The sequence below is a fragment of the Piliocolobus tephrosceles genome, chromosome 16 (assembly GCF_002776525.5).
Source record: "Piliocolobus tephrosceles isolate RC106 chromosome 16, ASM277652v3, whole genome shotgun sequence".
NCBI lineage: Eukaryota > Metazoa > Chordata > Mammalia > Primates > Cercopithecidae > Piliocolobus > Piliocolobus tephrosceles.
This window is the reverse complement of record NC_045449.1, coordinates 24,672,047-24,689,644: the sequence shown is the minus strand read 5'-3', so window position 1 is coordinate 24,689,644 and position 17,598 is coordinate 24,672,047. Positions and strand designations below refer to the sequence as shown.

Here is a 17,598-nt window from a genome sequence, read left to right as displayed (position 1 = left end):
CATGTTCTCACTTATAAGTGGGAGCTGAACAGTGAGAATACATGGACACAGGGAAGGGAACACACTGGGGCTTGTCAAGGGGGTGAGGGCAGGGAGAGCATTAGGAAAAAATAGCTAATGCATGCGGGGCTTAATACCTAGGTGATGGGTTGATAGGTGCAGCAAATCACCATGGCACAAGTTTACCTATGTAACAAACCTGCACATCCTGCACATGTATCCTGGAACTTAAAATTAAATGAAATTAAAAAGAAAGAATACAAGTCAGTGTGTATGAGCAAGAGCCAGAAGCTGTGTCTTTCAGGTCTACTATTGTACCAGAAGGATGTGTTCTGGCAGTCAAACAAAACAGACATGTCTCATACCTGAAGATGCATGACTTCCTGTGGATGGTAGGAGGATTTTTGTGGATTTCTGTTAGACCCAGCTGCCCTGTAACCATCATGTTGCGTAAAACATAGTCTGAATCCTTGAAAAGAGGAAGACATTTCATTAGAGAGGAGTAAGTATACCTCATATTCCCATTAAAGCTTTTGGGGACAGATAAATAGAAAAAAAATAGGAAAGCTTAGATGACCTCTGGCTTTAAGGACAGTGTCATTTTACTTAGTACTATTAAAGAACAGTATAATTGTTTGTTTGTTTGTTTGTTTTTTCCGAGATGAGTTTCACTCTTGTTGCCCAGGCTGGAGTACAATAGCACAATCTTGGCTCACCGCAATCTCCGCCTCCCGGATTCAAGCAATTCTCCTGCCTCAGCCTCCCAAGTAGCTGGGATTACAGGCATGCGCCATCATACCCAGCTAATTTTGTATTTTTGGTAGAGACAGGGTTTCACCATGTTGGCCAGGCTGGTCTTGAACTCCTGACCTCATGTGATCCGCCCTCCTTGGCCTCCCAAAGTGCTGGGATTACAAGCGTGAGCCACCCCGCCTGACCCTGGCTAATTTTTTGTTTGTTTGTTTGTTTGTATCTTTAGTAGAGACAGGGTTTAACCATGTTGGCCAGGCTGGTCTCGAACTCCTGACTTCAGGTGATCCACCCGCCTCGACCTCCCAAAGTGCTGGAATTACAGGCGTGAGCCACCGTGCCCAGCCGATTTACTTTCTTCACTTCGCTATTGGGACAACACTCTCTCCTGGTTCTCCTTCTACCTCACTAAACAATCCTCATTCTTTTTGCTTCTTTATTTCCCTTACTTCTAAGAAGTTTTCAAACTGTAAGTCAACACACAGCTTACATGTGGGTTGTGAAAATATTTTAATGAGTTTTGATCAATATTTTTTTCATAGAAACTATTTATGAAAGTATATTAACATATTCTGTAAATACAGTAACTGTAGGAAACACAAATTCAATTAAGAGATATAAAGAGGGGTTTTTATGAATCATTCCTTTGAAAAAATAATTCTTGGAGCATGCCTGTAGTCTTAGCTACTCCAGAGGCTGAGGCAGGAGGATCGCTTGAGTCTAGGAGTTCAAAGTCACAGTGAGCTCTGATCATGTCACTGCACTTCAGCCTGGGCAACAGAATGAGACCTGGTCTCTAAAAAAAAATAAAAATAAACATAACTAATTATTGGAATAAAGAAGAAATATGACAAGAGGATCCATAGAGGCTGCATGCTAAATGGTGCTTGGAAGAGGAACCGCTGCTTCGTAATTCCTCTTGCCTCTATACTCCATGACTTCAAGGGTTCTTTCAAACTCTTTAGAAGGGAAATGTTGTCAACATTATCCTTAGAAAATTGTTAAGATTATCCCACATTGACGAATGGGCTTCTAGCTTCTTTCCAAATTTATATCTTTCATGGTTTGTTACTTAATGTTACATACTAGACTGAAAAAAAATATATATATATATTGAAATCTCACCCTGTATATCTAGGTTTAAATGTGTAGCCAAAACTTTCCTGTTTTTCCCTCCAAAATTGTATAAATTGACCACTCCTGCTGTTAGATCAGAAGCATAATACAGAAAATAAGCAGCTTAAAATAATATGCCTGAAAATAAGTTTATTCTTTGTTTGATTTTAGTCGGACCAAAAACTGTAAATTCAGCGAGCCCCTCAGCAATTATTCAGTAGTGAGAAAAGCACTCCTAGTTAAAACTTCCTAGGAAACCTTTTGGGAAAAGGCTGCAATTATATTTCCACCTCCTTTTCTTTCTTCTGGTTCTGGCTTGTTTTTTTCCCCTTTCGTCTCCAATATCTATCCATGCTCACCTTTCCCATTACAAATTGTTTATCTCCTTTGCTTTAATATTTATCCTCTTTTCCTTTTCTCTTGTTTGACACTTTTTTTTTTTTTGTAAAAAACAAAGAATGAAATAAAAGGGAGAATATCAGAAACTATAACATGTAGGCAAAGTAGGTATTCTTTTGTGAAATTTCTGTTTCATGTGTGTGCCCGCATGTTCATGTAAGGAGTCAGGATGGAAAATGTTTTTCATACTGTGGGTCAAAGTCAGTACAATTTTTTGAGCCACAGTGATTCCAAACACTTGGAGCACCTCAGGGCTCAGTCCTGAGACTTTTTTTTTTTTTTTTTTCTTTTCTCACTCATTCCTTTGGTCATCCCTTCCAGTCTCATGGTTTTGTGTTTTGTTTTGTGTTTTGTGGTAAAACATACACAGCATATTTCTCATTTTAACCATCTAGTTAAGTGTACATTTCAGTGGCATTGAATACCTTGACAATGTTATGTAACCCAGTCTCATGGTTTTAAATGCCATTTATTCCTTAGCCTAGATTTCTACCCAAACACCAGGAGCTTATACCCAACTGCCTATTCAATATCTCCTCTAAGATGTCTAACAGATATTTCAAATTGTAGTTAAAAAATTTTTTGGCCCAGGCGTGATGACTCACGCCTGTAATCCCAACACTTTAGGAGGCTGAGATGGGACAACAGCTTGAGTCCAGGAGTTTGAGACCAGCCTGCACAACATAGGAAGACCCCTGTCTCTAAAAAAAAAATAATAATAATAAGTTTCAATTTACTAGATAAAAATTGTCTTTTACTTAACTTTGTATTTATTTCATTGAGAATAATTGAATATTTTCTTACATGTTTATAAACCATTTGCATGGGGGTTTTTTCCCCCAAGTATACTTGCCCTTTGCTTATTTTTCTTTTGGATTTTTTTTTTTGAGACGGAGTCTCCCTCTGTCGCCCAGGCTGGAGTGCAGTAGCCAGATCTCAGCTCACTGCAAGCTCCGCCTCCTGGGTTTAGGCCATTCTCCTGCCTCAGCCTCCCGAGTAGCTGGGACTACAGGTGCCCGCCACCTCATCCGGCTAGTTTTTTGTATTTTTTAGTAGAGACGGGGTTTCACCGGGTTAGCCAGGATGGTCTTGATCTCCTGACCTCATGATCCGCCTGTCTCAGCCTCCCAAAGTGCTGGGATTACAGGCTTGAGCCACTGTGCCTGGCCTTCTTTTGGATTTTTTAAAAAATCTCATTGATTTGTGTATAATCGTGTTAACGCTTTGCCAGGTAAATGGTAATTTCCCCCAGTTTGTCACATGCAATTTAATTTTCTTTATAACTCTGGTGCAAGAAAGTTTTACATTTTTATCTAGTCAATGTATCAACCTTCCCTTCATTGTTCCAATCTTTGGTGTAAGTAGCAATCCTTCTCCAGACCAAGATTGTAAATGTTCTCTCAACCCTCATATTCTTAGCTATCCCATGAAAATTAAAATCATTTGTCAAGTTTTTAAAAAATCATGTTGAGATTTTTCTTGGAATTTTGTTAAATTTATAAATAGTTGTTGGAAGAAATTATATCTTTAAAAAATGATCTTCTTGTGGGAGAAAATCACGGCCTTCTACTTCATAAGAACTATTTATATCACTTGACATAAATTATAGTTTGTTTCATATAGGGCCTAAGGGTGATGGGATGAAGTGAGGACAATGTTCCAGAGTAACAACATTTTTGAAATCCCTGAGGTAAAAGAAAATTTGCTTCCTATTACGAAATGTGCGATGTAAAACATTAATTGTAGTATTACATTTTTCTCCTCCTGAGAGTCTCTCCCCTCCTCTTCCCTCTCATTCAAGCAGAAAGTCTGTTTACTGCCTTAGAAAAGGAATGTGATCAGGTAGAAAGGAGAAATCACCGGCCAGTCTGACTTTCAAATTTTTCCAAAAACCTACATTGCCATGACTTACGATAGCAAACCAGGCACCCGTGTTAGCTACTTGTCTCTCTTGAGACCCCAGGGAAATAAAAGACTGACATAAATACTAATAAAATACTGATTTCTTTGCTGGCTGTCAGCTGGGGGCTGCCCTTAGTGCCCTGGGTCTTTGTCCACAGCCCTGTGTATCTCGGGACCGGCAGGGGGGTGTTAAATCACCATCTTTCTGACTCTTCCTCCATCCTCCTGTCTCTCATGGATCACAACCAGAAAGGGTTCTCTGTTTTTAAGGGCTCATACGATCCAGGGCTCACCTGGATAATCCAAGATAATCTCCCCATCTCAAATTCCTTAATCTTAATCACATCTGCAAAATCCTTTTTGCCATGTAAAGTGACATACTCACAGTTTCCAGGAATTTGGACATGGACATCTTACGGGAAGGCATTAGTCGGCCTGCTGCAGTTACCTATTTAATAAGTTCGGTACTCCAAAGAAATAGACAAAGGTGCTTTGGGGTGATAAAGTAAAATACCCTGAATTTCATACCTAAGAGAATTTGAATCTGTTTTTACTCATCTATGGTTACTGTTAACAGAGCAGTAATTTTTTTCCTCTATGACTCTGTACCTTACAGGAACATGGGCTTGAGGTGAGGGGGAGTATCTCAGAATTTACTTTATAATTCGTATTAGTCAGGGTGTCACAAGGAAGCAGATTGCCCCAGCTGGATAATTTAAAGGGAGTTTAATAAAGGAACTATTTATGAAGGCAGTGTTTAGAATCCCGACCTGGTAATAAGGAAGAGCTGTTACCACTCTTAGCCTGAAGAGGCGGGGAAATGGGGTGGCGGCGGGGGAAGCAATGACCAGAACCGACAAAGGACAGCTGTGTGGACGGGACTGCCTGATGAAAGGTGAAGTGGCCTTTAGGAGAGAAACACAGCTAACCCACAGCAACCTGGCAGAGAGGGAGACAGAAGCACCAATGCCCCAGTTGCACTCTGCTTCTGCCCTCCAGTGTCCCGTTGGCAGCTGTCATTGGACAAACTCAAGCAGAGGCCAAAGGGCCAAAGAGCCCATGGATACTGGTTTACTTTTTGAGACACAGAGCAGGCTGGAAAAGAGAGAGAAATGTGAATCTGGAGGGGCTGCAGAAGGGGAATAGGGAGGCTGAGGAAGTTATGATCGTTGAGTGCTTGAAAAGAGCTTAGCCAGGCTGTTCGGGTCTCTGTCCCACCACGATCTCACTCACAACCCGCTGCTGGGTGGCCCTTCTCTCCCCCGACTTTTGGCAGGATCTTCTTCACCACCATAAGACAGTCCAGGTCAGATGGGATGTGACCCTGGTGGCTTTGTCTGTGGACTCTTGATTCTGAACCTACAGCCGCTGAAGTCATGCTTCTTGCTGACTGCTTTGGGCTATTTTGGCCTTTTCCATGGTGCCCTATGTGTTGTTTCTCTTAAGGCCCTGACAGTATTCTTCTGAATCTTCCTTGGGGCCCCATGTGCTTTGAAGGGCCACTATAGCTGGGGCCCTTCAAACAGGGTGCTCTGCCCCAGCCCTAAGTGCCCTTGGAGGCTCCCAACCACACCCTCAATAGCTGTGCCAATTACAAGGCATTCTCTGCCTCCATGGCCTGGCCACCCCACAAGAGAGTCCATGATTCTGCCCTCATTGACCAAGGCCTCATCAGATTGAGCCAGCCACTGAGGGAGGGAAGTAGGGACCTGGTGGGAAAAAGGAAAGAAGCAGCCTGGAGGGAAGTGTGGACATGCCTGCCATGGGCCAGCCAAGGGACTGGGAGACAACCAGGTGACACTACCACCTGACCAAGCACCTCTCAGAGTCATTCAGCCTTTCTGAAAGGAAAAACCTTTCCATCCACTCTCATCATATGCAAAATCCTAACACAAAGTATAAAGAAGCAAAGCAAATAGTCAGCAAGAATTCATGACATTATGGATAGGAGGGCTTAAAAAAATTGGTGTCATATAACTGAGTCCTTCCAAAACAGCAGCTCCTAGTCCCTTCCTACTCCACCCATATGATTCTGGTGAATGGTGCCCATTACTGTAAAGTCTACGCTCTGGCCAGGGGTACATATCTCAGTATAAGTCAAAAAGAGTTTTCTGGCCTGGCACGGTGGCTCACACCTGTAATCCTAGCACTTTGGGAGGCCGAAGTGGCTGGATCATCTGAGGTTGGGAGTTCAAAACTAGCCTGACCAACATGGATAAACCCCATCTCTACTAAAAATACAAAATTAACTGGGCGTGGTGGCGCATGCCTGTAATTCCAGCTACTTGGGAGGCTGAGGCAGGAGAATCACTTGAACCTGGGAGGCAGAGGTTGAGGTAAGCTGAGATTGCGCCATTGCACTCCAGCCTGGGCAACAAGAGTGAGACTCTGTCTTCTTTCTTGGGTTTTCCAAACTGGAACTTTTTACTGGATGCTTTTAGTAAGCATCTGACTTGCTCTGTGGAAGAAGCGAATCTTTAGCTGGAAGAACAAAACCAATGTACAGAGGGAAACAAACATGAGAGGTGGACAGATGAACACAAGAGAGGACTGATGGTTTCAAATCCCTGGATCTGGCCATCCTGAAAGATAGCTTGACTCCCGCCCTGTCTTCATTTTGGTCACATGAGTCAGTTAATTCTCCCTTTTGGCTATGGCAATTTGAGGTGGATTCCTGTCACTCACAATCAAGGGTCTTGTATTGGGAAATTTGTCTTCAGTTAGACTAATAGCTAATTAATATGGTTTTCAAATATTAGCAAGAAATAACATCTAGACACTCGGCTACCTTGGAGAGATCTACCACTACTGAGCCTTGCATACCTGGGCTGGGCTAGGCTCTACAAAGTACATAGTGATGGAGGTGATGCTGGATGTGACGTCATAGAGCCAGCCAATGCCAGTGATCACAATATGCAGAATGTGCTCCCGGCTGTGGACGTAGTGATAGGCAGCGCTAAAGACATTGGCAACACCCTGTAGAGACAGAAAATTCAAATAGCCTACTCTTTTTAAAATAGAAAAAATAATTAGTAATATAGTAATCGGATTACCTTTACCAGTAAATTAGTTACTTCTTGATAATATACTTCCTGCAAATTATTCAGCAGTCCTCAAAGGGCAATGTTCCATGTTCTACTATAAAAAAAGGATCATCAAGAAATCAAAGGCATAGGCCAGGTACTGTGGCTCTTGCCTGTAATCTCAGCACTTTGGGAGGCCAAGGCAGGGTGCATCACTTGAGGTTAGGAGTTTGAGACCAGCCTGGCCAACATGGTGAAACCCTGTCTCTACTAAAAATGCAAATATTAGCTGGGCATGGTGGTGGGCGCCCATAATCTCAGCTACTTGGGAGGCTGAGGCAGGAGAATTGCTTGAACTCAGGAGCTGAGATTGCACGACTGCACTCCAACCTGGGAAACAGAGCAAGTTTCACAAAAAAAGAGTCAGAGGTGTAAAGAGAGAGACCCGCATAACTTTTTATGCTTTTGATAGTCATCCAGTGAAATTCGTGATATGTGCTAGTAGAGAATAGCATCAAAGGAACAAGATCAACTTTGAAATGAGAAAAAAAATGTTAAAAAGCCAAGAACGAATGCCAGTCTTAGGCAGGTGGGTAGGAGCTGCCTTGATTGGATACCAATGTTAATGCCTGCATCTGTGCAGACATGGCCACTGTCATCAGATCAACAGTATAAGACATGTTTGGTTCCAAGACCCACAGCGTGCTAGATTACATAGTCCTCTTATAGGCATAAGAAGACCCTGTTCCACAGAGAAGGGATGGGAAATCCTTAGAACCCATATGTGGGCTTGTTGTCAAGAAACTCTAGGAATCACAAACTCTTCAAAATTATATGCCTTTTATCTTAGGACTCAAGGCATCTAAGCGTAACCCAGAAGCCTTTACCTCTCTCACAAGACTATATATACTTCACCTACTGATAACTTCATAGTCCTCCATTTCAATATCGTCACATAATTCCATGTCAGATGAGAATGAATTTTATTATTAAAAATATGTCCAGAGAAAGAGGTTCTACCACTTTCCTCAACTATCCACCCAATAAATGGGAAGAGAAAGTGAAAAATAATGGTAAATAAACATAAAGAGCCAAAGGCTTACAGGGCAACAAATGATAAGGGCATAGCAAGTTCAAGTTCCTAACTCGCTGCTATAGTCCACAGTTCATTGTCTCCATAAAGGCTTTCGATCTTCCTTTACTGCAAGTTCTATCCACAAATTAAATAAAAATGCTTGTAGAAATGGTCTAGCTATTTCATGACCTTAAAAGTGCCTATCATTTTGTGATCCAATTTAAAAACATGAATACTCAAGAAACATTTAGGCCTTTTTCTTTATTTTTCATCCTCAAAAATTATAACACTGAAATCAAGACCTATGGGGATGCATATCAGAGTTAGTACCATTTGTAGAAAGTACAAAAGACTTCTAGATAGATATCACTATTAGTAAAACACAAATCTGTCCCTTCTAAAAGTTCATTCCCGCTTTGTGGGTCTTAGTGGTCTAATGGTTGGATTTCTGTTCTACAGCATAAAATTCTATTCCTGTGATAAATGCTATGGGACACATGAGGCTGAGGCATGGATATGCAACTGAGGCTGAAAGTCCTCCCATAAGTAATGGGGAATTTCTCAAAAGACTGAAACATACATTTAGGGAACAGGAGCAAGTATGATGATGTTATCTGTATACACAGCTTTACTCGCATCGGATTTCAGGTGTCACTCATTAAAAAGTATTAGAAGGAGAGGCCATCCTACCATTGCTCTTGAAGACTTCTATGACTTACCTGATAGAATCTGATCTCATGAGGCAGAAAGATGTTTATTTCGTGGGGATCTCTAAGGGTGTCAACAGCCAAGACCCCAAAGATCCTCATGTATGCATCTTGAAGAGGCAGAGCCAGGAATGACCCATTACAATCATTCTTATTACGGGACTGGTCCCAGAAGAAGATGTTCCCGTGGTACTGAACTTGGGGAACGTGGATCGGTTTCCCTTCATCCACTACTGTAAAGCTGAGGAAAAAGAGTATGAGGATGGGAGAAAGGCACAGGGAGAGACTTAGAATAAACCATGGAGGAAGCTAGAGCGATTTTCTATTCACAATCTGTGGCATTATATGACCGAGCAGTGGACTCGATAAGATGACCAGTTTGGAGGTCTGACTTGAGAAAGACTTAAAAAAAAAAACAAAAACTTAGATGTGGACATAGAAAACAAATATAAACAGAACTCCGGAGACATAACTTACGGAGCAGGCAGAAATAATTGAGCTGATATTGTGAAGTAGAGTCCCTGTGTGGCGAATCGTTGCCAAAGAGCGAGCTCTAGAAATAGGTGAAATCATCCAGGACTGGAAGCCATCAGCTTCTACTCCAGAAGCACTGGTGACTTGAGCCACTTCTCTCTTGAGCAGCCAGCTGGGATCTTGATGCCAGTTTACTCAGAAAGGGAATTATTTTTTAGGAGGGTAAAACCAACCTCTTCAAGACGTTCTTACCTGATTCCTTTCATGTCCCTGTAGAGCACTTTGTTCAGTACCAATAGAGCATCATCTAAGGTGCAAGCCACATTCCTCAATAGAACATTCCCTTTCTCAGGCAGTAGTAGGTTTTCTTCTAAGAGGGAAATGTGAGCACTGATCTTTTTATTTCCATGGGCTTCAGCATCCTACGGCAAAACATTTCCAACCATGTGTTTGCCAACAGCCAAAGAACTCCCCTAATCATGTCCCCCTCACTGGTTAATTCATGCATCTGGCCCCAGCAGTTTCATTTTCCTGAATAGAGAATGCATATATTACTATTCATGGGCAGTGAGGAAAAAGTTGACACCATAGCTATACCCTAAATCAGAGTTTTAGTGAGTATAATGGGTTTCCTCTATGCCAACTGGACTGGTTTACCGGAAAAGAAAAACAAAACCAAAGAACTTTCAGGTCTACTCAAATTTAGAAGTTTAAAACTTGGATTCCTTTGACCTATAGTCAAATTGTCTGTGTTTCTATTAAAAGCGTTGATTTTAGAGAGCTAGGCCAAGAATATGCCTTCACTTCACTCATATTTCTTGACCATCAACTGTGATGTGAATGTGAAAAAAAATATTCTCAAGGAACTCTTAACACACTTTGTATATTTGGGCTATGTAATTTCAGGAAGGATTTTTTTTTTTGGGCCCAAGATTGCAGACTTTCTGCAACTACTACTTCTGCAACTACAAATTCTCTGTACCTAAAATATTATTATTATGTTATTAACAATATTATGTGTCAATACATACATTAAACATATCCATAAATTGGGGACATGTGAGACATTTTCCTTGATATTTTTCTCCTCTTTCTACATATTTGGGTTTGCTTTCCATGCCCTTTTCTTTTGCCTTTATTCCTTCTTTCCACATACAAGATCACGGAGCCTTAACAAATGTGTAGTGAGATTTCTCTCAGGATACCACAGATCTCTGAAGCAAGCTAGAACAATGCCTCTTTTTCTTGAATGGTTGTTTGGTCCTGGTGCCCCATTTCCAATTACACTGGAAAATTCAGCCATTCAGGAGATGATTCCATTGAGCAAGTGTCGCTACTTAGCTGAGATAACTGGCACAGGTTCCCTGGATCAGTGGAATCTATGATATATGTAGAAGGCAGCCGTGCTGTTTCTGCCTGTGAACAGCAGCAACCTGGGAGTCTCTGAGGAGGTGGCAAAGCTGTAGGCAGTGGCCCCTCAGGGCCATGTGTTCTAAGTGACAGGATTCTGCAGTAGTCTCAGCTTGCTTCTGGGCAATGCTGTGAAATACTGTGTGGTGTCAGACTCGATAATGAGTTTATGATTTAAATAGTTCCTTTTAAAACTGACTCCCAAAATACCATGCAAGGGAAATGTAGCTTGAACTGCTTGTACAGCTCCTTACTGATATTTTACATAATTTGTCTGTTGTCCATTCTAGGCTTATTTGACTCTGAGCAGAAATGAAATTAGAAATCCCAAGACATCTTTTCTACATCTGTCTTTTCTACCTTTCTACTCTGCTTCTATCTTGTCAACCAGCAGTCACTCCAGTTGCGCGTCTCCTAGGCTTCAGACCATTTGTAATGGACTGGAATGAATAAAATATCTATAGCAGCACCCAGTGATTTTTCAAGAGAATTCAGGATGCTCCTCTTTTGTGGATATTGAACATCGCCTACTGTGAGGAGATGTTTCCTCTCACATACCACTTTAGAAAACCTACCTGCGTGAGGGCCTTAAAGGCCTCACTATACACCGGCTCTAGGGACACTCCACTTGTCTCTGCAGCACGTTGGATTTGGTGCAGCCACTTCCACCTGACACAATTCCTCAGACTCTCAATGTGGCTTCTCTCTAAAGCATTCATCAGAAATTCCACAACACTTTCCAGAACTTGGTCTTCATTGCCCCTGAGTTCAGATACAACCAATTCTATGTAATTCTGAAATTGTTTTGAAGACAATCTCACTTCATGACCAGGGTGTGGCTTTGGAAATTGGATGTGTAGTTTAGCTAAAAGACACAAACACAAAACCAAGAACTAACCAAAAGTTCACTCATCAGTGGGGGGAATTTTCATTCTCCTCTTACGATGAACTGCCCTGGACGACTGCTCTCCTGGAAAACCAAGTTTATCAAAGATACGTATCTCTGAGCCCAGTGGAATATTTTACAATGAATTTCTATGCTGAACTCAATATGACTCACGTGTCAACTTCTTTGTTTTTGTTTTGTTTTGTTTTGCTTTTGCCACCTAGCCTGGTGAAACCTCAAGGTTTGCTTTGACTCCTTCCCTACCTTTGCCTTCCATATCCAATAAGCCACTTAATTCTATCCTGTTACTCTTTGGCAGTGTGGCCACTCCTCTCCTTTCTTACTTTCATAACCCCAAAGCCAGCTTTTATCACTTTGTAATTGACTTAGCAATAGTAAATGCTCAATATATGTTTGTAAAATTAAATTAAAACACAACTTGCATTATGCAATTCCCTGGTTCAAAGTCCTACCATATTTGGATCCAGTCTATTTCCAATCACATCTGCCCCTAATACCATATAGGAATTATTTGCTGCAGTATCTCCATTCTACTCATGGTTCCTGACCATGTCTTGCACACTTCTGTATTCACATCTCTTCTCTATTTTTGTAATTGTATAATCATGAACCTACTACCAAATCTGAACATTATCAGTAACATATATTCTTCTGTGATCTGTCCTATTCCATTCCCTGCCTCCCCACACCTCCCACTGATATCCTGAATTTGGCTTTATCTTTAGCTTTCTTTTAATTTTCCCAGTGTTATTATAGTTACATAACAATATATGTGTTTGACACGCACACACACACACACACGCACATGCACACACACACTTCTAAACAATATGTGGTTTAGTTTTGCATTTTTAAAACTTATTTATTTACTTGAAATGGAGTCTAGCTCTGTTACCCAGGCGGGAGTGTAGTGGCACAATCTTGGCTCACTGCAACCCGCACCTCCCAGATTCAAGCGATTCTCCTGCCTCAGCCTCCTAAGTAGCTGGGGTTACAGGTGTGCACCACCATGCCTGGCTAATTTTTATATTTTCAGTAGAGGTGACCATATTGGCCAGACTGGTCTCAAACTCCTGACCTCAGATGATCTGCCCCCTCAGCCTCCCAAAGTGCTGGGATTACAGGTGTAGCCACCGAGCTCAGCCAGTTTTTCATGTTTATAAACTTTAGAAAAAGGTTATCAAACTATGTGTAGTTTTCTGGGACATACTTTTTTATTCAACACTATGCTACATAACTTCCATGTTGTTTATCTTTCCAACATATCTTTCCATGTTGTTACTGTAGCTATGATTCATTCATTTTCACCAGTGTATGTTACTATATGAGTATATCATTAGTGATTTAGTCTACTGTCAGTGGGTGTTTAAGTTATTCTCAATATTTTACTCATATGAACAGTGTTATGAGCATTTTGTAAATGTCTCCTGGTGCATATGTGCAAGCTTCTTTGACGGTTGTTATAAATTAATAAGTCACAGGGTATGTACCCTTCCCCTTTAAAGTATGGTTCAAAGTTCCTCCTCCCTCAAGAAGACTTCTGTTGTGATTTATCCTTCTCCTGAAAGACAATAGCATCTATTCTACACCATTTATTTGACAATTAACAAATACTACCTGGCACTTGTGGACATCATATCATGTGTGAGCTTCTCATTTCTGTAGTTGAGCATTTATTGATTTTTTGCTCCTTAGCATCCAGTCACCTTTCTCTGAGTAATTGTATCTCTAACTTTGCTTTGGGGAAGCAAATTCATTCCCATCTCTGCTCATGTGCTTGAATGGGGTTCCATTCACAGTTCTAGAGGTGGAGCATGTGCCTCAGGCTTCAGCCAGTCATGACATTCTATTCCTTTAACCAGAGTGGTTGGTTTAGTACAGACGAATGCCAGACTTTTTGATTGAATGATTAGGAAGAAGATACTTTCTTTTTTATTTCCACTGGACTTGAATGAAACTGTGAGCATGTGAAACTGGACCTGGTTACCACAAAGGTAGAGGCTGTATGATAGTGCAGCTAAAACAGAAGACAGCAAGAGAAAGAGAAAGAACCAGACAGCTGTCCTAATGTCATTATTTGGACTCCCAAATCTAGTTGTGTCCTAAACTAGTACTGGACTTTTTCATTGTATGAACCAATAAATTCCTCTTATGTGTAAACACTTTGGGTTGGGTTCTCTATTACTTGAGCCAAAAGGATCTTAACTAGTACAATCCTCAATTAGATTAAAAGTGCCTTGTGGATTCTTAATCTTCCATTTCTTCTTCCTTTTTCCCTTTCATTCTTTTGCCTCCTTGAACAATTTGATCCTAAAGTCATTAGGTGGGGCAGAGCAAGGTAAGCATCTGTTCCTGGTCAGGTGAAGTCAATGTGGCACCAAGCAGGATATCAGGGCCCAAATCTGTGCAGGGTTAGCCGGGCATGGGTTGTCAGAGCCTGAGCAGGGCAAGGAGGGTGTCTATGTGGAAGGGCAATCTTTGGCCCATGTGGGTAAAGAGGATGGCCTTACAGAGAGGTGGTTTAACTTGGGTGTCAGATTCCAAGCAGTACAAGCAGGGTATCCATATGAGACGGATGCCCAACATGGGGTGTTTAATCTTGAGCAGGGTGAGAAGGGCATCCAAATCAAGGGATGGCCTGGCCTGGGAAGTCAGAACCTAAACAGGGTGAGGAGGGTGTCTACATGGAAGGGCCATCCACATAGGTTGGGGGTCAGCTCAGCGTAAGGAGTCAGAGCCTGAGTGGATTGACAAGGGCATCCACATGAAAACGTGCCTTGGCATGGAGTGTCAGAGCCTAAGGACTATGTAAAGGACATCTACTTGGAGGGGGTGATCTGTTGTGGGCTATCAGAACGTAAGCAGAGTAAGGATAGCCATGTGGGAAGGGCCGATTAGTGCAAGATGTTAGAACTTAAATGTAGTAAAAAGGAAATCAGTGTGGAAGAGAGGACAGCAAGAGTGATGGGAGATTAGTTCCATATACAACTAATGGATTCATTGGGGGATTGATCAAATAAATAAATATATTTAGGGTAACACAGCCAGAGAAAATGGAACTACAAAAGGGAATGAGAAAAAACTAGAATGAACCCTGTTATGTTGGATTGGACTTGGAATTACCAGTGTGAACTCATGGTTTTTAATATTAGTAGACAGAAAGGTACGTGCAGATATAAATGTATACATGTATACGCACAGGTGTGCACGAGTGCATGCATGCATACCCATACACATACACACACATACACACACACACACACACACACACACAGTTTCTACATCTGTCCACTGAGAAATCTGAGAGAGGAGACTCATGAGTAAAGAGCACGTGTAGAACCCAGATGCTGGCTTGGGGAGATGGACGATTCCAGGGTGAAAGACGGGAAAATATAAGACCAACCTGGAAGATCTCTTTGTGCCAGAAAGCAAGGACATGCTCAAAGAATGAGGGATACATGTTAAAAGGATGCAGAAAATTGGCAGTTTTTTATAAAGCTAAACATATATATTCCACTCCTAAGTATTTATTAATGAGAAATGAAAACATAGTCACCAGAAGATTTACTTAAGATTGTGAAGAGTAGCTTTATTTATAGTAGCTGAGAACTGGAAACAGCGCAAGTGTCCATACATTGCAGCCCAAGTGTCCATACATTGGAAAATGGATAAACAAACCATGGTATATTCATACAATGGAATACTCCTTGGCAATAAAAAGAAGCAAATTGCTGATACATGTAGCAACATATTAAGACTCTCAAGAAAAATTATGCTGAGTTGACCAGGCCCAGTGGCTTATGACTGTAATCCAGAGCTTTGGGAGGCTGAGCGGGGAGGATCACTTGAGGCCCGGAGTTAGTGCCCAGCCTGGGCAACATGATGTCTCTACAAAAAGTGGATAAACTAGCCAGGCATGGTGGTGTGCACCTGTAGTCTCCCAGCTACTTGGGAGGCTGAGGCGGGAGGATTGCTTGTGCCCAGGAGTTCAAGGCTGCAGTGAGTTATGATCACACACCACTACACTCCAGCCTGGGCAACAGAGTGAGACTCTGTCCCCCTGAAAATGTTAAAAAATAAAAGTAAAAATTATACTGAGTGAAAGAAGGCGTACACAAAAAAGTACATAGAGTTTAAACTCTGTAAAAAAAAAAAGGTGCATACTGTATAATTTCATTTTTATGAAATTCCAGATAATACTAACGAGATCAAACTAATTTATGGTAGAAAATAGAAAAGTGGTTGCTTTGGAGACTGCAAGGTGGGCGACTGAATGGGAAAGAGGCGTGAGGACTTGTTTTGTTCTATATCTTTTATTTAATTATTATTTTTTAAGAGATGGGTTTTTTATTTTTTTAAGAGATGGGTTTTGCGATGTTACCCAGGCTGATCTCGAACTCCTGGGCTCAAGCGATCTTCCTACCTCTGCCTCTCGAGTAGCTGGGATTACAGGTGTGTCACTGTGCTATTTGTTCTGTATCTTGATAGGAGTATGGGGTGCACAGGGCATGTATTTGTCAAAACTCAGCAAATATGCACTTAAAATTTGTACATCTCATTTTATGGAAATTTGGTCTCAAGAGGAAAAAACTTCCTTCTTTCCCTATGTGCAAAAAGAAAGAAAAAAACTGTTAATAAATATCGAACTCTAATTAATGATATACATGCTGAGGTATTTAGGGAGAAGTGTATTGATTTCTATAGTTTACTTAAAATGTGTTACATGCATTAAAAATAAGAGAGATGGAAGGACTGAGGGACAGGGAGATGAATAGACAGATTAAAAAGTGAGGTAAAATATTAATGAAGGGAGATAAAATAAAAATGATCAATTTATGTGGTGGGTATATAGGTATCGCTGTAAAATTCTTTCAGCTTTGCCATGTTTGACAGTTTTCATAATGAAATGCTGGAGTTGGGCATGGTGACTCACGCCTGTAATCCCAGCACTTCGGGAGACTGAGGTGAGAGGGTTGCTTGAGGCCAGGAGTTTGTGACCAGCATGGGCAACACAGAGAGACCCCATCCATACCAAAAATTAGAAAAATGAGCCAGGCTTGCGACGCATACCTATAGTCCCGGTTGCTCGGGAGTCTGTGGTGGGAGGATGATCGCTTGAGTCCAGGAGTTGGAGGCTGCAGTGAGCTACAGTTGTGCCACTGCACTCCAGCCTGAGTGAGAGAGTGAGACGTGGTCTCAAAAAAAAAAAAAAAAACAAAAAAAACAAAACCCACACCAAAAAAACCATGGGCGTGGGGAGGGGAGGACACAGGAGCCAGAGTGAAAGAACTCCCATTGTCTAAAACTGGGACAATATGAGTATCAAAACAAATAGTGATAGTATTGGATTATAACCCATTGAATAAAAAAGGAAACCATGAACACATACTGCTATAAATGAATAAATGAAAAGTTGACAAAAAGGAAGAATGGTTTATACGATTTCAATGGACACCCATGAAATACTTACTAATTACAAAGGGGAAAAAACAGCTTTAAAGTGGAGGGGCCTGACAGATATAATCTTAATCAACTGGTCAACGTTGTTACTATGGGACTTCTGATCAGATACAATGAGAAGAACACAGCATTGCTTCTGTGATATATTTCTGACAAAGATGAATAACCTGAATTTAACCATGGGGAAACAGTAGATAAATCAAAAATGAAGGACATACTGCAACCAACTTAAAATCTTCAAAAGTGTCAAGGTTATGGAAATCAAAGAAAGATGGAAGACTTTCTTAGAGATTCTTTATTCCAGAGTTCCGGAGCAAAGGAATAACAACAGGAGTTTTATGCTAGCTACTTGCTCAGTTTTCAGTTTCTTTAAAA

At 41.2% G+C, this 17,598-nt stretch overlaps 1 protein-coding gene across 1 annotated transcript in view; it reads right to left on the bottom strand.

The window, feature by feature from the left end:
• The window catches only part of EFCAB5 (EF-hand calcium binding domain 5), a 175,050-nt gene that overhangs the window by 22,416 nt on the left and 135,036 nt on the right, over positions 1 to 17,598 (bottom strand). Inside the window, exons 15-19 of the mRNA XM_023183936.1 lie at positions 11,432 to 11,721; positions 9,699 to 9,868; positions 8,985 to 9,213; positions 6,991 to 7,143; positions 366 to 469 (exon numbers count right to left, since the gene is read on the bottom strand). Coding sequence (XP_023039704.1) covers positions 366 to 469; positions 6,991 to 7,143; positions 8,985 to 9,213; positions 9,699 to 9,868; positions 11,432 to 11,721 — 946 coding nt within the window. The remainder of the gene's footprint in view (positions 1 to 365; positions 470 to 6,990; positions 7,144 to 8,984; positions 9,214 to 9,698; positions 9,869 to 11,431; positions 11,722 to 17,598) is intronic.